Source organism: Mauremys reevesii, linkage group 1 (assembly GCF_016161935.1).
Source record: "Mauremys reevesii isolate NIE-2019 linkage group 1, ASM1616193v1, whole genome shotgun sequence".
Lineage (NCBI taxonomy): Eukaryota > Metazoa > Chordata > Testudines > Geoemydidae > Mauremys > Mauremys reevesii.
The window spans coordinates 253,610,607-253,634,594 of NC_052623.1; the positions used below are offsets into that span (position 1 = coordinate 253,610,607).

At 40.6% G+C, this 23,988-nt stretch overlaps 1 protein-coding gene across 6 annotated transcripts in view; it reads right to left on the bottom strand.

Annotated features, from left to right (window-relative positions):
- Positions 1 to 23,988, bottom strand: part of DENND5B (DENN domain containing 5B) — a 179,637-nt gene that overhangs the window by 82,255 nt on the left and 73,394 nt on the right. For 3 of the 6 annotated variants that reach the window (XM_039547912.1, XM_039547879.1, XM_039547889.1), the window contains one exon: positions 10,661 to 10,726. The exons of the other annotated variants lie outside the window; for them this stretch is intronic. In XM_039547912.1, coding sequence (XP_039403846.1) covers positions 10,661 to 10,726 — 66 coding nt within the window. The remainder of the gene's footprint in view (positions 1 to 10,660; positions 10,727 to 23,988) is intronic. 6 annotated transcript variants of the gene reach the window in all.

Sequence of the window (23,988 nt, forward strand, 5' to 3'; positions counted from 1 at the left end):
CCATTTTATTTTGCAATTGAATGATCAGTTATGGAAAAAGTAGACTGTATTTTCATTTTAATAGGCTCACTTCTATAAGAGAAGCAGAAGAGACATTTTAAATGGGAGACTAAAACCTTACCTTCATTATCTTGGATCAAGACTTGTATTACAAGAAAAAAAATAGCACATGCAAACATAATAACATAACTTAGTATTTATTGCCTTGAATTCAAATTGTATTAGAGTTCTTAGAATTACTACTTGAGTTTGTTGAAAAAAAACCTCAAGACAATCGAATCTACAATTTTTTATATCTATTTTAGTAAGACCTGACAGATATTACTAAAATACTAAAAAAAAATTTCACTTGAGTTCCTCTTGCTATTGAAAAAGGCGTGTGCACCTCAAAAAAAGGATTTTTCCTACCATCACACAAGTGACACATGAAGATCAAGTCTTTATTTCCTACATGTCAAACTTCAGAGACGCAGATTTTGCCATAGTTTCATATGTATCAATATCAAGATTGAAGTTAAACCTCTAGTAAATTAGTAAAATCTAGCCAAATTAACAGACTACACATAAAATAAGTGTCATGCTGTACTTGCCAAGGGAGTTATAGCACAGCATCAGGGGAAAGCTATTGTGTAAGCAACAAAATTCCATCTAAATAAGATTTGTTTAGATCTATGAGTTCCAGTTCCAGTAGAGCTCTCTCAAACTCTTGACATCAGGTCTAATGCCACAAACCCCTTACTTCTTGAATCAAAAAAGATTAATTCATTACAGAAATATGGTTAATATACCTGTAGTCAGATAATTAAACAATCAATCAATAAATTAAGAAAATGATTGAAGAAATTAGCACTAATTTCCCAGATGAAATGATTTTCAACTCTTCCAAAGTGTTTCTCATTTTTAGCACTAGCTCTTGAAGATTTTAAAAGCTAAAGCTTAAAAATCCATATTTTGGCACATAACTGATTTTCAGAAAGTCCCACATGACATTCCCAGAAGCAAACTAGAGAAATATGATCTAGACGAAATTCCTATATGGTGGGTGAACAACTGGTGGAAAGATGTACTTAAAAAGAAGTTATCAATGGTTTGCTGTTAAACTGGAAGGTTGCATCTAGTGGTATTTTGCAACGCTCAGTCCTGGGCATGGTACTATTCAATATTTTCATTAAATGACTTGGATAAAGGAGTAGAGAGTATGCTCATAAAATTTGCAGATGGCACCAAGTTGGGAGGGGTTGCAAGCACTTTGGGAGGACAGGATTAGAATTCAAAATGACTGACAAATTGGAGAATTAGTCTGAATTCAAGAAGATGCACTTGTCTTTATTGAATGCCACAGTACTTCACTTCGGAAGGAAAAAAATTAAATGCACAATTACAAAATGGGGAGCAACTGGCTAGGTCAGGGGTCAGCAACCTTTGGCACCCAACCCGTCAGGGTAAAGACGCTGGTGGGCCAGCCAGTTTGTTTATCTGGAGTGTCCGCAGGCACGGAGCTCTGCAGCTCCCACTGGCCGCGGTTCGCTGTTCCCGGCCAATGGGAGCTGTGGGAAGCAATGGCTAGCATGTCCCTCAGCCTGGTGAACCGTGGCTAGTGGGAGCTGTGGGGCTCTCTGCCCGCGGACACTCCAGATAAACAAACCAGCCCACCAGCGGCGTTAGCATTATGGGCCGGGTGCCAAAGGTTGCCGACCCCTGGGCTAGGTGGAAGTACTGCTGAAAAGGATCAGGGGGGTTATAGTGGATCACAAACTGAGTATGTGTCAACAATGTGATGCAGTTGTGAAAAAGGTTAATATTCTGGGGTGCATTAACAGGGATATCATATGAAAGACACGAGAGGTAGTTGTCCTATTCTACTCACCAGCGGTGAGGCCTCAGTGGGAATACTGTGACCAATTCTGGAAAAGTGTGGATAAACTGGAAACAGTCCAGAGGAGAGCAACAAAACTTATAAAAACCATTTAAAAAACCTAACTGGTGAAAAAAGGTTAAAAAACCTGAACACATTCAGTCTTGAGAAAAGACGATTGAGGGGGGGACCTGATAAACAGTCTTCAAATATGTTAAGGGCTATTTGAAAGAAGACAGTGATCAATTGTTCTCTGTCCACTGAAGGTAGGACAAGTAATGGGTTTATAACCTGCAGCAAGTGAGATTTAGGTTATATATTAGGAAAAGCTTTCTAATTATAGAACAGTTAAGTACTGGAATACGTTTCCAGGGGAGGTTGTGGAATCCCCATTATTGGATGTTTTTAAGAACAGGTTTGATAAACACCGGTCAGGGATGGTCTAGCTTTACTTGGTCCTGCCACAGCACAAGGGGCTGGATTTGATAGCTTCTCAAGGTCTCTTCCAGCCCTACATTTCTAGGATGCTATGAACATCCAACAGCTGATATTGAGGTAAATATTCTATTTCTCTCTTGTCTGGGAGACAAGGGCTGAAAGAAAAATTAACACTTTCTGGGGAAAAAAGTATAGGTTTTTAAGTTGTTTAAATTCCAAAGGGTTAAAAAAACAAAAATAAAAAACACTCATTTTGAAGTTTTTCAATGTTTTCAAAATATTTATCAAAAATATCAAAATGTTACCGAAAGTTAAACACGTTTTGTTGTACCAAAACCTGTTTTTGTAAGTTTACTTTTAAATATGGGGGGAAAATGCACAGAATGTTTTTCCGTGAAAAAAGTTTCGTTTTGGAAAAAAATTTTGGATGAAAAAATTAATTATTTTTAATTTCAGCCAGCTCTACTGGAGACTATACATTCCTACAAGAGAAATGAAAACATGAGTTACTTACTTTCACTTAGATTTTTATGAAGGCATTGTGGACTGTGATAGTATAATCTAGATTTAAGATTTGGGTGCTCAAATTCATTGTTAGAAAGGACGAGATGTTACCCAGGTAAAAGATACCACAATAAACAGCTAAAGAGTTATATTCAGCTTAAAGCCTTCTGGTGCAACAATGATCAGGTCTGCACCCTGTATACCTTGAGGCATATAATCTGTATGAACACTCTCCCCACCCCCCAAATAAACTCCATTTGGTCCTTTTCAACCAACGCACTATGTGACATGCAGAGAACAAGTTACATAAAGTGACTCTCTGAAAATAGGTACTTAGATTCATACTAAAGAGACTTTCAGACTAAGAGAAATTTAATTAACAATATGATTAAGTGTACAAGGAACTTTGAAGATGTATCAAGGAAAGAAACATGTTTAAATAATTAAGACGGCCCATACGTCAATTTCCAGAACAGAACGAGGGTTAAAATATTAAATACTTAATGACCTATCTTAAAACAATGGTGTAGAATCAGCTTAAAGAAATAATGGCAAAAGGGAAAGTAGCTAAAATTATACATGTAATAAAAAGCTCTTTCCACATGCAGCATTCAAGGTGTAAATTACATGTAAAGACAGGACTCTATATTGCAAAGCAGTCACGTAAAGTTTTTGCAGATTTGATGAAACTGGCCCAAGGGCGCCTGCCAACTCTCAAATAGCTCTACTGTCGCTCAACCAGTTGGCACGTGCAGAGGCAGCTGTTCTGCATTTGCCCCACACTGGCAGCACAAAAGGAAGCAGAGATTTAACATAAACACCTAGCTTGAAATCCCTTCAAAGTGGCGGATTTCCGCCAAATAGTGTTGGCATCACTGGCTCCTACAACTCCCTCTCCCCCACCCTTGACAAAGGGACTTGTCAGGGAAAGCAATGGGAGTAGTCCCAGGGGATAGGCAGAAAATCATGGAATCATAATTGGCTCCTTGACAGCCCTTCCCCTCGCAAAGTGATTTTAAAAATGTGGATAAGCATTATTCCATAGAAAGTTCCCATTTCTAAGAGTATGCCAGAGACAAGTGGCTACTTAGGCATTTCTAGTACACCCATCAGAGTGGCATCTAGGTACCTTGAGTAGTTAATCAGTACTGCTCTATTATTTTCATTAACATTTTTTCATGGCAAACAAAATCGACTATTTGCCATGAAAAACAAGATCCTCAATGAAAAATGTGAAATTAAGGTTTCCACCAGAGTTTTTTTGTTTTGCACTTACTGCACTTGTGTAGAAAAAGCCTTAGAAGATGTAGGTATGACAGATGAAACAGTCAAATTTACGAGTGAGGAAGGAGTTCTGGAGATAAGTTGTGATGGGCGTTGGCTGGAGCCAGGTAGCCTGCCGTTGGGCTCTCTCAGGCCAAGCCAATCCCTAGCAAAAGCATGCACGAGGTAGAAACTCCATGCAGGAAATTCAAGGTGTCAGCTAAGTTGGACGGAGTGAAAAAAAACATTCAAGTGTTTAGTAGACTAGCTCAGAACATTTTCCAGTTTTGACAAATACTGTATTTAGTTGTCCTTAGCATAAGTGCTAAAAGATTCTTTTCAAGTTACCCTGCAATGTTAGTACATAAAAGCAGAGTATTTGCCTCTAATATAGCATGTTGCAGCAGAACTAACTATTGGTCACAAGAGGTTTGCAGATGTTTGGAGTAACTTATACATGTTATCCACTGAATCTTAGAATTTTACAAAATGAAATTTTCACACACTAAAAATAGAGTGGAAATTCTCTCTCCAAGTTGACACTAAGAATAAAAATTGATAGGCATGTTTCAATGTGTAGTATCAACCAATGATTTATGTGCTTGTGTGATTTAAGTTAATATCCCATGATGTTGTGTGTCTTATTTGGACACTAAGCATCTTATCCTCCTGAGACACCTGACATGGTTTACTTGACAAAGACTTGTGAATGGCCAGAACTGCAGCTACAGGATCTTAGTCACTGTACATGCATCTCAGATGAATATATTAAGACGACACAAGCAAATTTCATGTCAAATATTTAAGATTAAATTTGTTTGGCCTCAGCCCACGAGATCAATTTAAAAAAATGGAAGCTGTTGAAGGCAAGTACATTTTTTTCCCCACATACTAGGGAGTACTTAACACAATCTGTAGAATTAAATTGTTTGCAATGGGTTGTATACTGCCAGTTTGACTCATATTTAGTAATACTTGACACAGAAGTAATCTCATTGAAACTAACCAGACTTGTGGAATGAGGTAGTAATGAGCGGGAGTACAGGTGGCAGAATCGGTCCTTTGCAGACAATTTGGGTGACAAAATTGGTCCCCAAAAGAAAGGAATGATGGTAGAAAGAACACAGCGATGACGATTGATTATAACAAAAACAAAACAAAAAAAGGATTTAACAAGATATGGACATGGTTGTAGCCTCAACAAAAGTGATGGACAATAGTCTCCTGCTGGCAGTACATATTAGTACACTGGAATCAAAGACACTGTCAAATGTACTATTAAATCTTGAAGAAACTACTGAGAATGAAAAATGTACATTTTTCACATCTGTAGCCACTTGTAGGTCCCTTCATCCCATCTGTCCAATGCACTAAATACCTCCAGCAAAGAAGATGCTGCATCTAGCCACGTGGCATCATTTCATCAGACAGACGAGATTGAAGAGGGAGCGAAAGGTGGGAAAAAATATACAAAGAAACTAACTCCTGGAAAAATGTCTCCATTCAGACAGAAAAGAATCACAGAGGAAACATCACTTGCAGAATAACTAATCCAGGGAACAGGGTGTCATAGGAATCTTAAATCCTAACCTGTAGATATCTTGTATTGCAGCTTTCTGTTCATTGTTAAGGAATGGACTCCCACATGGTCAGCACTTGGCTAGGTCTATTGAAAGGAAAGTGTTCACTGCTATTGGGCCATAACTAGGGTGGGGTGAGTGGCGCAGCTGCCCAGGGTGCAAACCCACAGGGGAGGGAAAATGGGGCAGAAAAAAAAAATGAGGGAAAAAACCAAGAAGGACGCAAATATGTTTGCTCGCCCCAGGTGCTAAAATACTCAGTTAGAACGCTGCATTGGGTCATCTTGTTAATGCTAGTAAGGTATATGGAGGATAGAGCCACAGCAGTTTTCCACTAGCAGAAGTCTATTTTACAACTTCCTGTTGCATTAAATGCCAGCTGAAAGAAACTTTTGGATTTACAAGTATCAGTAATACCTGGAGGAAACAACTTCTGAATATAGAAACTTATTTATTTGTATTAAATCTGTGGCCACAACATCTTGCAATCCAGGTATCTGCATTCCATTCCTTCGGCCATACTGAACTGGGATTTCCAAATCATTCAGAAGATACAGACCATATTATTATGCCAATTTAATCCAAAAAACTTGGACCTGATTTTCAGAGGTACTGGACGCTTATACTTCTCACTGACTCAAAATGGGAGCTACTGGCCTGTAGCACCTCTGAAAGATCAGTCCCTGTATTTTTTGAGAAATCTGTCTAACATTTAATAGAGTGTTTCCTGTAGTCATCAAAGAAAGAGTATAAACATTTTTATAAAGGGAATTTGCCACAAGTAGAAGGAATTAGAAACCCTTGACCCATGTGACTGAGTGAGCCTTTAGAAGATGGGCATGAAAACATGGGAATAAGAGAAGACACATTGAACTGATGCTCACATATACAATTTATTAACACAGCCAGGATCAGATTACTTTTTCCTCAAATAGTCCTTTCTGATATCTGCCATCTTCAGCCCATTCTCTGCACTGTGAGAGTGTTTCCCTGATCTGTGCACAGGGGCGTCTAGGCATTTTGCCGCCTCAAGCGCGGCAGGCAGGCTGCCTGCGGGAGGTCCGCCAAAGCCGCAGGACCAGCGGACCCTCCGGAGGCATGCCACCAAAGGCAGCCTGCCTGCCGCCCTCACAGCGACCGGCAGAGCACCCCCCGCGGCTTGCCGCCCCAAGCACGCGCTTGGCGTGCTGGTGCCTGGAGCCGCCCCCTCTGTGCTACAGAAAGTGACAGCTTTAATATCCATTGTATCTTGCAGAACCATATATGTAAATTCCTTGGATTCTGAGTAGTAACTCAAAAGCATCCTGCTAGTAAGGCTATTTGATCTGTCACTTACAAGAAAAGGCTACACATGACTAACCATTTCATCAACAGAGCCAGAGCTGGATTTATCTCCAGGAGATACACTCTGTACTAGATGTTACGTACCTCCAAATTCCGTAGCTGAGAGGTTTATGTTAACGAACCATTGATTATTTATCTACTTAAAGCCATCTGACAAAGTGAAACATAGTAAGCCTTCTAACTGTAAAATGCCTTGATAAACTTGCATATAAGCTGCTTCAGAAGTGCTGTGTATTACTCTTTGCTCCAGGACTGGCAGATGTCAAATACAGTATATAGGGTAATACTCGTTTCCCTCAGGCACTCCCTACTAGGCAGATCTGAGCTCTGACCCTAATCCAATTGACCCAGCTTTTATTGTAGAGGCAACTAGCGTCACTATCAAATCCTATTTTGGCCAGTGCTTACCGCAGCACTGATTGACTGTTGGAGTTTTGGACTCAACATCTCAGCTGGCAAGAGCCACATTAGGACTTCATTGAAGGTGGAGGATATGATTGCAGACAGCTCCTCCTTCAAAAAGCCAGAACAAAACCCATATTCTTTCCTTCTTTGGTACCAAGCTACCATCACCCACCCAACAAATGGAAACAAATATAGCTATCAGTTTTATTTCAGAAATAAACAAAGAGGTTCTGTCATTGAGGATTTGCATGAAGGTCTGAAGGACTCAACAGCAAAGATGAACCACAGGTTTTGTTTGGAGTTTTGTTTTTAGTTCTCCTTTCCACAATCTGAAGCCCACAATGGTCCAACATAATCAGAAGCTAGTGAGAAGGGTAACGCTAATCTGTCTCTGTCCAAACCAAGTTGATCATGAAAGTTCAGGAATTTTTAACCAGTCTATTCAGTGAGTATTTACAGAGTTTACATGTTCATAGCAATGAGAAAGCCTAGCATTTTTGCTGACAAAACCTGAGTTTCTTGAAGCCATCTGTGTGTATGAAAGCCTAGTTTCTTAGCATTTTTATAGATGCTGACTTTTTGAGAAATTGAAGACGTTGAGGCCATATGACCCAGGAAAATGGATGGCACAAATAAAACTTACCTTTACCGAAAGTCTGTAATGCCTACAATTTATTAGGATAGCATTGTTTTTTTAAAAAGAAGGGGGGGGGGAAAACCACACTGTTTACTTAGCCAATAACTGAAAGACAGAAGGAAGCTGACAAGAAGACAAAAAAGACAAGAAGCCACACCAAAATCTTTCATTGATTAATCAATTGCAAGACAGAGCACAGAACATTGCACCCTCCATGAAAGGCTATTCTGGGGCACCAGAGATTGAACAAGGACATTTATAAGCAACTTCAATTAAGGTGAGGAGGGCACAACAGAAGCACATCTGTAGTGTGCCTTACAATAAAGCTCTTTATTGTGAGGGTGAAATGTCATCATTTAAATCAACGTACAAAAAGAACTCCCACCAAAATGCTATGACAGAATCAGAAAGATAGACTAATCAAATCCACTCTGGAAAGAAAATGGGAAAGGCAAGTCACAGCAAGCAGAACCTTCTTGGCAAACATGAAGGGATCAGCATCTGAATACAAATGCTTTTTATGATAGGAACTTCCATCATTGGTGGTATTGGACTGCTGAGTCACACCTAGCATGAAGAGACACACTAACTTGACAGTATTTTCAGGCACACTAAGTGAATTATGATTTAATCGAATTAGCATGTAAATTTTAGAGATGTTTGCTTGAGAGATTCCAAACTATAATTAGCAGAATGTACTATATTTGAGCCTGACTTCACTTTTAAAATGGAATCCAGCTTCTTATCACTAGGGACCAGATACTGATGCTATTAATTGCACGATATTCCACAACAGATTCCATTTACGTCAAGCTCACAGACTAAGGGACTACTCCATGTAAGTAAGGTTAGCAATCTAGCCCTAAATTTAGCCCTTAAACTGTTAGGTTAGTAAAACAGATTAATATTTATAGTATCTTGCATATTTCAAATCAACAATAATACATCAGATTAAATTTCACTGTAAATGGATACTTAATTATACTTAGTGATACTTGTATCGGAATTATAATGCTGCAAGTTTGAGCTTAGAGAAACAAAAAAAATCTGCTAAATGCAGTTTAGTTCAGATTTACAAGTGAGTGGCTAGGTGATGAACACTGCTGCTAAATAAATTGAAACTGTGCTAATTTAATTTTAGAATGTTAAATAGACTCCATGAAGCTGTTGGATAAAATACTGTCCATTTAGGGTGCAGGATAAAATTACCTGGATAAAGGGCAAAAAGTTCTTAGACTGTCATCCATGATCAGTCTCATTTCTGGAGTGATTGCTCAGAAACTAAAACAAGGAGTGTTGAGCTTTTAAACAAACACATTTAAATATTAGCTATCTCAGGTAGAGGAGGCATACATAGATGCATATTCAACTGGCAAAGTCCCCTCATTCCACACCCTGTAGCCTGAGGAATTTTAACTATGTGTAGTTGATTACAAATTCTGGAACGTGAATACTGAAATAAAAATATCTTCTAACTCCTTTAGAGAGACCTATTGGGAGCGTGCACAATACTGCACATCATGCTTACCACCTTTTTCGTTAGCTGTCATTTCTAATTAAATTGGCTCAACATTTCCTAATGATCATGCTATCTCCCAGTAGAATGAACTTTAGAACCAAAACGTCTACTGGACAATTGTATCACATTACATGAGATGTTAAGTGCACAGAATGCTGAACAGAGGGCGGAAGCAGGGAAGAGTCATGCTTGGAAAAGGAGCAACTATGCTGTTAATTGCTGGGTTTTAGAACTGAGTGGATGTAGCTGGAAAACAGCAGTGCGTAGCCTCTTAACATTATTTTTAGGGACAAGCCATTAATCATTCAATATTCAGGAAGAATACTTATAGGGCACCTCTCGCACCACATACTCGTTACCATTAGACAACTGCTTTGTAGTTGTTCTAGATGGGGCCATGGCAGATGAAAAATAGTTCTAGAACTAAAATTAAAAATATACAGTGAATTTATTCAACAGGATGCCTGTGTGTAGGTGGGGTTGTATATTCAGTGCAACACTTACTCTCCAATGTTTGATAGAAATACATAAACATCAGATTTAACTGAGTACAAGCAACTCTTTGGAGAGTCAGATGAACTATCAATCTCTCTGGAAAGTTTTAAATTCTTAACCTCAAACATGCTATTTCCTGTGATCTAATGAGGCACATTTTTCAAAGTAGATCTAAAAAACCCATATGAGCCGCCGTAGCAGGAATTAGGGGGAACAGAGACAGCACTTGAAAACATTGCTTTATACCTGCATATTTGGCAGAGTTGGAGTTTGTGATAAAGTATCTACTGATACAGTAACTTCTAAACACTTATGTGATTCTGTCACTAAGCAGACAAAATATACCTATATATACACACATGGAAGGATTTCCACCACTGACTGGACTTCAGGGGAAATTAAGTTTCTCTTCTAAGAGAGAAGCATATTTGCCAAGAGAGCTTTAGGGAAAGAATAAAATTTAATAGCTATTGATTCAAGTTAAGTTATAGACTAAAGGTGCAATATTTAATTCTGATTCTTAATTTGAGTCGATTCAAGGGAAGCTGTAAGATGGAGAATATATATATATAAAAAGGCACAGAGGGCCTGGAGTTCTGATTTTTAAACTCCCTTTTTACCTGAGGTTCTGTTTGCGGTATCTGAGCTCTTGCCATGGCGATCTGCTTCTAGCCACTGGTATAAGACTATATAACATAACAGAAACAAAACCAAAAAGCATGTATGAACAAACAAAAGATACACAAAACTCAGAAAAACGTCAAGTAGAAGAAATCTTTCCTTCTCAGCCCTACTCTGAAAGTTTTTACAGCATGTCTAACTGAAATGTTCTCACAGCAGATGTTGTTACCCTTCCATAGAAAAATGTTTGCAAAATCTTTAAAGATACAGTAGCATGTCCCAAGTAAAAACAGATGCAACCCCAGAAATAAAAATCAAGATGAGAACACAGATCACCACATGCTAGGGCACTAGATAAATGATAATTTATATTTCAGTTTTGTGGATTTGATCTGCAGTTCATTACAGCACTGAACTACAGGCTCCAAAAAGTGAATTAAAATAGATTCACACGACTGCCCTCCTTGCTGGTCAATGGTCTATGGCACCAGGAACTTAAGAGAATCCATGAATAGGGTTGCCAAGTGTCCAGTTTTTGACTGGAAAGTCCGCTCGAAAGGTGACCTGTGCAGCATCCAGTCAGCACTGCTGAGCGGACACCAAAAAAAATCTGGTTACCGCAGTAACCACAATCGTTTGCCACTGCCGGAAGGGCAGAAAGAGCAGCTGCTGATAAAGAAGGAGGGATCTGGACTGCATGTGGCATTTGAGGAGCAAGGCCGGCAGCTGGGCTCACCGCCCATGACAGCCCATCCCGCCTTCTCAGCATCCCCGGGCCCCGGCTCTCTCCGGCCCCTCGCTCCAGGGACCAAGCTCCCCCAGCCACCTGCTGGCAGGCAGGCTTTGTATCCGCTCTGCCCAGCCCAGCTCTGCAAGCAGCAGGTGAGTTCTGGGGGTGAGGAAGAAGTGAGCAATTTGGGGTGGGGGTGTGGAATGTGAGCAATGGGGGCAGCCTGTAATGTCTGGTTTTGAAAAATGGGCAAGTTGGCAACCTTATCCATGAAAGAGCACTTCTTCTAATTGTCTGTCACTTGGAAAGACAGTCATGTGCAGAGGAATGAGACAAGTGCTTTCAATAAAGAGATCTAGAATGGAATTTTTGGTTATCAGGAGAAAACTTCTTGTTCCTTGGGTTGACAGGGGGTTCTAATTCTTTCCATCAGTTACAGCATACTGGTTACGCTTTCAACCTGCAAAGCAATGGTTTCTACTCCAGAAACCTTAAATTATTTCAGTCCCAAGTTCTGAGACACCTAACACCCCCCCTCAAAAAGCAACAAAACCAAACCACCCACTTATTTGTATCTAATCGTTAAATAGAATAGAGGACTTAAGAAATACTGCTGCCTATGGGATTCCTAGAGTCAAAGGAAGAAAAATTAGTTAGGAAGACCACCAGCAAAGTGTGTGATTCTTGCACCCACAAGCTCCCCCTCTTTAGTGGCAGTAGATTCCATCGGGGGAGGGGAAGTACTTTGCCTCTTCTAAAAACTCAATTATTCCAGGAAGGAATGGTCTCTTCCAGTAACAGCAAAAGGAGGCTGTCCAAGCAGATACAACCACACTCCACTCTGGTATGAAATTCCCAGTGCTCCAAGCTCTCTTGGTTAAATCCAAGATGTGTAATCACTGTACACTAATAAATAACCAGAGTGACTCTACAAGTATCTGCTTTAATTGGCTGCCACCATCAAAACTCTTAACTTAAGCACTGGGGGGGGGGGGGGAAATAAAATAAAAAGTAAAAAAAAAAATCATACCCTATGGACATAAGGGAGTTAGGCTCTCAACTACCAACAATGTTTAAAGTAACCTGCCTTATCTTCAGCAGGAAGAGATAGCAAGAAGAATGGAGTTACATAGGATAACGGGGAAAATGAGGCAGCCCGATGTGCTGTGGACACATGTATCGAAACACTGGAGTGAATAACCAAAGCACCAAGATTTAGGTAATCAGATGGTTAAGCAACTAAACAACTTATGCAAACCCCTGTACTAAGATGTAAAAGGCAGAGGATTATTAATAATGGAGAAGTAAGTGTGCAGATACAAGATATTGTACAGTATAATTCCTGTCAGTATAAATCAGAGAAAAAAATTATGGTATGAACCTATGGTTTACCACCACTAAATAGTTACGCTTGTGAAAAAAAAAACCCTAGCATTTAAAAAAAAACCTTTAACAAAACCTGCACTGTTTTTTAAAGGCAAACTTATAGTTCTAGGGGTAAAAAAAAGGAAGAAGCTAAATAATTGGACCCTAGCGATTCAGTTTACCCATCACCCACTCTTTTTGACCTGATTAAAATATACCCACTATCTGTCAGCAGAGTAACATTATACAATATCAACAGTGTCTGTTTTGTAATTCAGCTCCACTCCCAGATGCCAACAGATCAACAAAAACTTCTTACTACATACGGAAACAAATATGTGAAATAGATTAAATCTATTTTATTTAAACTGCACAATGTCAGTAAACTGAAGCCACAGTATTTTTGGTGACCTGGAGTGGTTTTAGATAAATAAACTTTATCCTTGCCTTCAGGTAATAAATTATGAAATAGTTTAAATCACTCATAACATTTCCAATGAATGAAGAACTTCCACTTTACGTAAAGTCATTGTAATAGAGATTAACTATTGCATTCAGACAGGTAGCTGCAGAATATATATTTTAAATATTTCCATATTTCCCTTTATTCAGCTTCATTGCTAAAGAGTACAGTGCTGTTATATGAATATTCTAAGCTTTTGTTCAGTAAAACAGTCAGCAGGAAGTAACAACAGGTGTAAAACTGGACTTTTCACAGTTCTAGATATGGGCAACAGTCATTCTTAACTCTCAGGCCTCCATTTTCTCTGCAATAAACACGCATGGAATTCTAAGACAGCCGTTTTGCTGCCAAGTTGGATTTGTGTCACAGAAAACAGCTTTCCAAATATGGGATTCCAATCCACAGCTTTCCATTACTTACAGGCAGCATCTGGACACAGATCTTTAGTCTATCCCATTCAACAAACAAAGAAGTGCCACTCTTTTATCCTTTGTGGTACCCCTATGCTTAAGCTTGTGAGCATTTTGAATCCTTAAAACCAAAAAAAGAATAAGCATCTGTACTAGCTTGAAGAGCAGAGTTTGAGTGATAGATTTAAGTGAATTTTCAACTTAAAGCATGATACATTATTGAATACATTCTCCTGACATCTTTCAGCACACCACACTATTTTTAAGTAGTTGCATATTGCGCTAAAAGGATTTAACCTCACATGCTTTACATACTTGATCAAGTCCCCAGAATAGATGCTGATTGCCATCTTAGTCCCTGCTTCAGAAAAGCTCTCAAGCACATGCTTTAGTCCCACTGATTTTGCCAATGGGATTTAAGTTGGTTCTTCAGTGTTTTCCTCAGTCCATGCTCATCTTTAGTCCATATTTACTCTGACCTCCCAGCCACATCTCACTAGCCTAAAAATACACAAATACAGGATCAGATTCTGACAATTACTTCTCTTTGAACAGCACCTTTCACCATGAGAAGTGTCACTGAAGTGCACTGGAGAACAGAAATATCAAAGAGCAGGAGTGAGGGGTATCAAAATCAGTCCCTTAGCTAATCTATTAGCTGCTCAGTGGAAGAAAGATGTTTTTCAAACCCTTCTTTATACAGCATGAAATACACTTTCAGTATGGTGGATTGGTACAGCATTTAGTAGCTTCTTTATCATATTGTAGAGGATGTAAACATCTTGGGAAGAAAACAGCTAAAGTGCAGCATGTTAACGTAAAGACAAGGTACTTTCATTTCTCTTGCTAGTGACTATTCTTTATATTGACACTCTAACCTCTGGTGGACATGGGAAAGAGAGGGAGGAGATGTACTTGAACCCTGAAGAAGAAGAAAAAAAATCAAGCCTCTTCAAGATGTTTCAAATTGGACACCCTTAAATTGAATCACTGAAAATCACTAGTTACTTAAAAGTCTTGGCCAATACCTCTACATAAAAAAGCTTGACAAAGTCACAGCTGAAACAGCTATACATGATTTCTGTTGCTGGGCTAACAAGATGATATGCAAATATTACAAAGTTCATGTGTGAGCAAACGTTGGCTTATCAAGGAAAGTTCAAGAAGTCAGCAGGTCTCCAGGGTCTGTACAGCACTCTGTTGCCAATCACTATACCCAAAGCTGACACACAACAAAAAAAAACACAAAACAAAAAATAAACCACCACAAAAAAAGCCCCAAAACCCTAGAAGCTCAGTATTGCACAACACTACAAAGTAAGCTACCAATTATAATCAACCCAAAGACTGTAATTAAAATCAAGAAATTAGCATTTCACTGAATTTTAGCAGCTCCAACAGGATACTGCCTATTCTGTGATATGTAGGTTAAACAACATGCAAAGGGTCTACTCAACTTGTAGCATTTCTGTTGCCTGACAGCCAGTAGGGACCCGCTGTCACTTTGAACCAAAAAAAAAAAAAAACCCCAACCAATTACAACTCTGTCCTCTACCTCACTATCTCCCTTCCTTCTTCATTCCCAACTCAGGTCAGAGTCAATATAAAGAATGGTCATCAAATGAAATTCATAGGCAGCAGGTTTAAAAACAAACAAAAGGAAGTATTTCTTCACACAACGCACAGTCAACCTGTGGAACTCTTTGCCAGAGAATGCTGTGAAGGCCAAGACTATAACAGGGTTTAAAACAAACAAACAAAGCCCCCACACACCCCCTAGGTAAGTGCATGGAAGATAGGTCCAACAATGGCTATAGCCAGGGATGATGTCCCTAGCTTCTGTTTGCCAGAAGCTGGGAATGGGGGACAGGGGATGGACCACTTGATGATTCCCTGTTCTGTTCATTCTCTCTGAAGCATCTGGCATTGGCCACTGTCAGAAGGCAGGATACTGGGCCAGATGGACCTTTGGTCTGATCCAGTATGGCCGTTCTTATGTAAGAACTAGCACAAGAAATTTAAGTACTAGATCTTTATATTAACATGCTATACTCGAGCTTTTTTTTTTTTAAAGCAATTTGAAGTTTTTAATTTGCTGTTGATAATGTGAAAAGATTCAGTTTTTTAAAATTATAATACGTCATTTTCCCATTCCAGAACAATTGCATAGCATAAGAGAATTTTGAACAGTACTCCTCTGATGCTTGATCTTTCTACCTTACAACAAGAGATGAGTCATGTACTTGATTTGCTCACTGTAAAGTGGTATTGTTTGGGTTAAATGTAATGAAATGTTCCAAGATAAATTTGTTGGCACTTCCAAAAAATTAAGGAGCTAACTAAACATTTAAGAGTCAAGCTTCTATAAGCACTGGTTCATGCTTTAAGTGCTTTATCTCAAGATCTGTTTTCCTGATTTCTAAAGGCACCCATTTAAAAAAAATTTAAAAGGGAATAGGAGGAAATATTTTCCTATTGAATTTTCCTATTTGAAAATCCCGCTAAAGTCTTCTACAATGAAAGAGTTTTGTTTTGTATTTCATGCAAGTGGAAGGGAGAAGAAATAGGTCTTCCTTGTACAGTGACTCCTCACTTAACATCCTCTTGCTTAATGTTATTTCAAAGTTACATCGCTGCTCCATTAGGGAACATACTCGTTTAAAGTTGTGCAACGCTCCATTTTAATGTTGTTTGGCTGACTTTACAAGGGAGCATTACACAAGTTCCTCTTCCCTGCCTCCTCCCCTTCCCTCCCTCCCAGCACTTCCCCCGCCACCAAACAGCTGTTTGGCGGTGCTTAGGACTTTCGGGGAGGGAGGGAGCGAGCGAGCAGGGAAGCTGCCTCCCCTCCCCCTGGGCAGGGCCACCCGGAATGCAGGGGCTTTAGGGGCTGCAGGGCCCTGGACTCAGGGGGCCCCGGCCTGCAGCTCTCAAGTCCCTTTTGGAATGCGGCCCTGTGAACACAGGCCAGAGGACTCAGGAGGAGCAGGGGCAGCCGCACAGCCAGCGGCCAGAAAGAAGCGGCACTTTCCCCTTCAAAGCCAGCTGGAGAGACACGGCGCAACTTTAATGCAAAGTTGAAGGGGAAAGCGCCTCTTCTCTCCGGCTGCTGGCTGCCCCGCTCCTCCTGAGTCCTCTGGCCTGTGCTCGCAGGGCCGCATTCCAAAAGGGGCTTTAGAGCTGCAGGCCAGGGCCCCCTTAGTCCAGGGCCCTGCAGCCCCTAAAGCCCCTGCGTTCTGCGTGGCCCTGCCTGCCGGGTGCGGGGGAGGGGAGCTCCCAGAATCGCAGCTCCCAGAATTACGGGGGGGGGAGGGGGGGGGGAGAGAGATTCCAGAATCGTGGCTCCCAGAATTACGGCCATGGGGTGGTGCTGCGCAGAGGCACCTGCACACCCCCTGCACCCAAACAGGAGCTGCCCCAGGTAAGTGCTCTGCACCTCATGCCTATCCCAGCCCTGAGCGCCCTCACACACCTTAACTCCCTCCCAGACCCCACACCCCCAGCCCTGAGCCCCAGGGGTAAGCCAGGGGCACCTCCCCACCACAGCACAATATATAATGCCTTTTGTCTGCCCCCCAAAAATTTCCTTGGACCCTAACCCCCCGCATTTACATTAAATCTTATGGGAAAATTGGATTTGTTTAACATAGTTTCATTTAAAGTTGCATTTTTTCAGGAACATAACCACAACGTTAAGTGAGGCGTTACTGTAATACAAAAAAAGCCATAAAGCAAAAAAATATAGTAAAAGTGTGGACTTCTTATACAATAAGAAATAAAGCTGTCCAGCACTTAGAATGAAAACATATTTTTTTAATACAATGTTAAATTCACACATCTTAATACATCAACTCAATGAAATTCTCATTTGGTGGTATTTTTTGTTTGGATATTTTAAGGGCCTTGGTACTTATCCTGCAGATATTGATATAGACTCAGACTTTAAGTCCAGAACGGACCCTTCATGATCATCTAGTCTGACATCCTGCACGTTGCAGACTACAGAACCTCACCCACCTGCTTCTGTAATAGGCCCATAACCTCTGCCTGAGTTATGGAAGTCATCAAATATGATTTAAAGACTTCAAGCTACAGAAAGTCCATCATTTACACTAGTTTAAACCTGCAGTTGACTTGTACCCCATGTTGCAGAGGGAAGGCAAAAAAAGACAAGCATTTCTGCCTATCTGACTCAGAGGAAAATTTCTTCTTGACCCAAACTATGGCACTCAGTTGGACCCTGAGCATTTTGGCAAGACCCACCACCTGGAAAAGAATTTGCTGCGGTAACTCAGAGCCCTTCCCATCACCAGCCATCAGAGATATTTGCTACTAGCAGTCACAGATCGGCTACATGCCATTGTGGGCAGTTTCATCATACCATCCCCTCCATAAACTTATCAGGCTCAATCTTGAAGCCAGTTGGGTTCCCCCCACACGCTACTCCCCTTGGAAGGCTGTTCCAGAACTTCACTCCTCTGAAGGTTCATCTAATTTCAAGCCTTAACTTGTTGTTGACCAGTTTACTGCCATGTGTTCTTGTATCAACAATGGTGCTTAACTTAAATAACTCCTCTCTCCTGTTATTCATCCCTACCATGTACTAATGGAGAGTAATCATATCTCCCTCTCCACCTTCCTTTGGTTAGGCTGAACAAGCCAAACTCTGAGTCTCCTCTCATAAGGTGGGTTTTCATTCCTCTGATCATCCTAGTAGCCCTTCTCTGCACCTGCTCCAGCATGAATTCATCTTTCTTAAATATGGGAGACCAGAATTGCACACAGTATTCCAGATGAGGTTTCAAATACCTCACCTGATGCATCCTAACATTGCATTAGCCTTTTTTCATAGCTGCATCACATTGGCAACTCAGTCATTCTGTGATCAACCAATACACTCAGGTCTTTCTCCTTCTCTGTCCCTTCCAATTGATAAATCCCCAGTTTATAGCAAAAATTCTTCCTGTTAGTGCAAAATTATGCACAATTAAATTTCATCCCATTTCTACTACAGTACTACAGTTTTCAAGACCATTCAGATCTTACCGGTATATAATATTCTGGTCCTCCTCCATATTGGTAATACCTCCCCAACTTTGTGTTATCCACAAAATTGTATTAGCACACTCCCACTTTTTTGTGGCAAGGTCATTAATAAAAAAGTTAAGACCAATCCCTATCTTATTTGGGACCTGAGTAACTCTTCTAGCAACCTCCCTCCAGCCTGAGATCTCACCTTTCAGCATGACCTGTTATAGTCTCCCCTTTAACCAATTCCTTTTCCACCTCTCAATTCTTATATTAATCCCTATCTTTTCCAATTTAACTAATAATTTCCCATGCACAACTGTATCGCTATTATTGAAACCCAGGTCGATTCGATCCATCACCTTTTTTTTTTGGACAAAGGAAATCAGTTATCTTAAAGAACGATTAGGTTGATCTGGCATGATCTATCTTTTATAAAACAACGTTGGATTTTATCCCAATTACGTTTACCTCTATGTCCTTAACTACTTTCTGTTTCAAAATAATGTTCTAAGACCTTGCATATTGAGGTCAAACTAATGGGCCTAAAGTTTCCCAGATCACTTTCTCCTCCTCCCCTCTTTCTTAAAAATAGGTACTATATTAGCAATTCTCCAGTCATATGACATTGAGTTACAGATTACAAGTAATATGTATTACCTCCACACTTGCTAGTCAGGATAGCTGGTTTTGGGTAAGCGTTTTGTTACTGAAAACTTGAGCCTATTCACATTCTGCTATTATGGAAACAAATTAACTGCAAACACCTTCTGCCAATGTGTTTAAGTGTGACTACAAGGTAGGCAAAGAGGGGTGGGAGAAGGAAGAGAGCTTAAATTTGTGCTGGATTTTATTTCCAAGGTTCTAATTCAGGGGTTCTCAAACTTTTGTAGTGGTGTTCCCATTCACACAGCAAGCCTCTGAGTGCAACCCCCCTTCTTGATAAATCCATTCTAGCCATTACTTAACCCTCAGATGCTTACAAATTGATTGTTTAATACTTTGTTTGGGTACCTTTCCAGGAATCCAACTTATTGTAACTCCCCAAGTCCTCTTTGTCCCCCTTTTTAGAGTCAAGTACTATCTTTGCCCTTCTCCAGTCCTCTCATTCGTCCTCCAGGAGTTTTCGAAGATATTTATTAATGGATCCGAGATTGCTTCAGCTGGGTCCTTAAGTACTCTAGGATACATTTCACCAGGCCCTGCCACTTGATTATTTCAAACTTACCTGAATATTCTTTAACCTCTTCTTTCCCTATTTTGGCTTGCATTCCTTCCCTCTTGTTGTTAATGTTAATTGTGTTGAGTACCTAGTCACCATTAACCTTTTTAGTGAAGACTGGAGCAGGACAGATATTAGCACCTCAGTCTTCTTGCTGTCATCAGCTCCCCCCCCCCGAAGCAGTGGGACTATACTTTTTTTGGTCTCTCTTTTGCTCCAAATGTGTTAAAAAGCAGCAAGAAAGTTCTTTAATGTCCTTTGCTAGGTATAACTCATTTTGTGCCTTAGCCTGATTTTGGCCCTACATCCTTGTGCCATTCTTTTGTACTCCTCCTTAGCAATTAGTTCATTTCCACTTTTTGTAGGATACTTTATATGCACATATAAACACATACATCTCTCCCAAAAATACGGACACTGTAATGGAACATTGCAACAAGTCAAGAAATTACCCTTGCCAGTTAATCAAGGTTCTCCAGTCTTCTGAGAGTTATAGAGAAGATATTACACAAAGTAAGGATGCTTCTATAATATGGACATCATAAATTACCAGCCAGTTGATAACACTCTGCAGAGTTATACATGCAGGGAAACAGTATTTTATTAACATGTTTTCTTGGTGCTGTATTATTCATTATTCTGCAATATACAAAAACCAAAAAGGTCCCCCTAACACATACCAGCTCTTATCAACACAAAAAGGAAAGATGGTATATGCACCTGTGTACTTGTCTAAACTGTAAAAAGAGGAAATGAATGTACTCTGTATATAGATATTTACGCAGGGATTTCCCCTTTTGTTTTTTTAAAGGCACATCAAAGGGAAGTCTCAGACCATAAATATTTGTCAGTGAAGCAACGGTAACAGACACACAGCTGTGAGATTATTGGGATCTGCAACTCTTCTGTTGTATTCAAGACAAACAAGCAGTGAACTGGTTAGCTGACAGAAGGACTGAAAGACACTGAGAACATGTCCATCCCTTCGTTATTTGGCTGCTAACAGCTTTGGTAAAAAGAATGGAAGGGGACAAATTAAACATCAGCTTACCACAAGCTGTTACAAAGTAAGATATTAAGGGCTCCACAGGTATATGGAAAAACATCATGAGATCAGGTTATTGTCAGATGCCTCTGCAAATTTGTGACAGCGCATACCGGGAGTAGAATTCCCATTTCAAAAATAGGAAAGGATACATATGTACCTTCTACAATGAAGAAATCTGAGCACTTACATAAATGAAGGCTTGTTACTACAAAACTCAAGAGGCTTCATGGAATTTAGAGTTCTACTAAACTCTATAGCTCAACTATTACTTCTGAACCAAAGCCAGTTAAGCTTTGGAATAAAATTTAAAAAAAAAGTTTGAATGAGGTTGCTTGTTAACAGCTACAGGGAGTGCTCCCTTTTAGGACTTTAAATTCACAATCCTCATACCAGTTAAAAACAAAAACTGTATAAGGTTACATATACAGTACATATACCGTACATTTTAACCCCCAAAATGCTGAATTTTCCATTCATCACTAAGTTTCATGGATGATCTAGGAAACTTAAAGGAAGGTGGGCTGAATTGTGCCATGCTGCCTTAAGGAGCGGCCTGTTGTCTGTTTTGTGTTTCTTGTGTGTAGGGGAACAATGAGGTGTGGGGAGACATACCCTCAAAGTGCAGGTAGATGGATCAAATTCAGGTGATTTGCTTAAAAAACAATAGCAACTAAGAAACCACTTACCAAATGATGACGTTTCACCTAAAAAACTCTTGTGTTTTATTTCAAACCTTTGAAAAGCACTTAATCAAAACCCCACATCCAGCTAGCAAATCACAAGCATTTCTTACAGTAGGTGAACTCATCGGGGCTGCCGGGGGAGGACGGGACAAGTGGGGCAATTTGCCCCAGGCCCCGCAAGGGCCTCACAAGCCCTGGCCTTTGAATCCCTTCTCTGGCTACTGACCCCGGTGGCAGTCGGAGTCTTCGGCTGCACTTTGGCAGCGGGCCCTTCACTCGCTCCAGGTCTTCGGCAGCGGGTCCTTCAGTGCTGCCGAAGACGCGGAGCGAGTGAAGGACATGCTGCCGCAGCCGCAGACTCGGAGCGCCGCCCAGTGAGTACAAGCGCCACAGCAGGTGGTGCCTATTTATTTTTTTTATGTCCGCTCTCCCACTTTGTCCCAGGTCCTCTGAATCCTCTGGGCGGCCCTGGAACTTAAAGGATAACTGCCTTCCTCCCTCTTTAATCCTCAGTTTAAGTAAATTTAGAAATAGTGCTTTTTTGAGCCAGGTCACGGTCAGAGTATTGTAACCCAGGCAATCCTAGTTCACTAAATATGTTGTCAGGAATGTATTCAAAGAACAAAAAAGCTGAAAAGTAAGACTAACAAAAAGATATATTTGAGACACCACTGGGATATCCTTAAAATAGCTTCTAAAAGCTATCTACTCCAGTAACTAATGAAACAGAGAAAGAGGGAAGATTTTAAAAAAATGGTACAACCTCCCCCCCAACTTTTTCAACCTTAACCTTAGCAGGTGTTACTGAGCCACAGTGCCAACATATACATTTGGGAAACATTAAAATGAGACCGTATAAGCGTAGGGGATTAAGTGAGGGCTAAGACACCAGAACTCCCAAATCCTGAACCTGGCTTTGCCAGTGATATACTAGGTGGTCTCAGACAAGGCACTTAACTACTCTACAGTCTTCCCTCTCTGAGAAACTGGGATGTTATTACTTACCTTCCTTACTCATGAGTGGGGGAAAAATGAGGGTTAGGTAACATTAAGAGAGAGTGTGGAAGATGTAAAAGCTATATGCTAATAACATTGTTAGTACAGTAAGTGTGACAGAGCTTTTCCTTCAGCACCTTTTTTTTAAAATGTACATAAAAACTTAAGAATTCAAGTATTTAACACCTCAAGATCTTATGGTACCAGAATGTGCTTTCTATTCCCCCCTGCCCCTCGCCTCATTCTGTGTGAGCTGTATATGCATAAAAGACACAAGTGTGGAATTCAATTGAGATAAGTCGCATTAGATCAAGTTTTCCTGAAGAGCCCTTTCTTTCAGTGATGAATTATTAATACCCAAACAACAAGAGCAGCATATGCAAATTACTCTATTTTTCACTGTATCTGCTGAGAAAAAAAAAGGAGGTATGTTCACAGCTAGATTTACTCCTGTGTCAAATTTGAGAACCATTACTGACTAATCTACACTGGTGACAATGGGACCTGTAACTGGAAGCTGTGGCAGAATATAGGACTGGGGGCTGGTCTACACTACATAGTTAGGCTGACAGAAGACAGCTTACGACAACCTAATTATGTCAGTGTCTACACTACAGCCTTCCTTCCACCGATGTTAAGTGCCTACTACACCAACATAGAAATCCACCTCCATGAGATGTACAAGGCTTATGTTGGTGTAATCAGGATGATGCAGTCTCTGTATAGACACTGCATTACTTACATCCGCTGTTGGCTGTCTTGTCAATTTTGTGGCAGAAGCCATGCTTTGACAAGAAAGCTGGGCAGCTAGAGCCCCGGTGCTCCAGTCGCCTGGGAGCATGGTGACAAGCCCGGCAGGCTGGATCCCACTCTCAGCCAGGCAAAATTTGTCAATGTCACAGCTCAGAGAGCCATAAAATTGACAAAGCTGCTCGACTCCTGGGGGGAGCTGGATAAACCCCAGGTGGCTTCTCTCCTTCCCGCCCCCAACAGAGAAGGGGGCAGCCCACCAAGAGCCTGTGAGGCAGCTGTGCTCTCAGCTGAGAGCTACCAGCGGAGCTGAGACTGGGTTCTCGGGTCCCCACACTGCCCTTTTACCAAGGAGGGTAGTGTAGCATGTACCTTGACCTAATAAAGGACAACTTACCTTTCTTGGGTAAACCTACCCTAAGAAGCTATGGTGATTTTATAATCATGTTGTCTAGCCCATGCCTCACAGCCTTGAGGTCTAAGGCATGAACAGGTCTCCCTCCTTTAAGGAAAAAAAGGACCTATTCCCTGCATCATCCCTCACCCTAAATGAACCCCCTCCCTCCACTGGCATGGATGTTCATGGTGCACAAGGATCCCTTAGTGGAGACTTTCCTGTTTAAAAATCACCA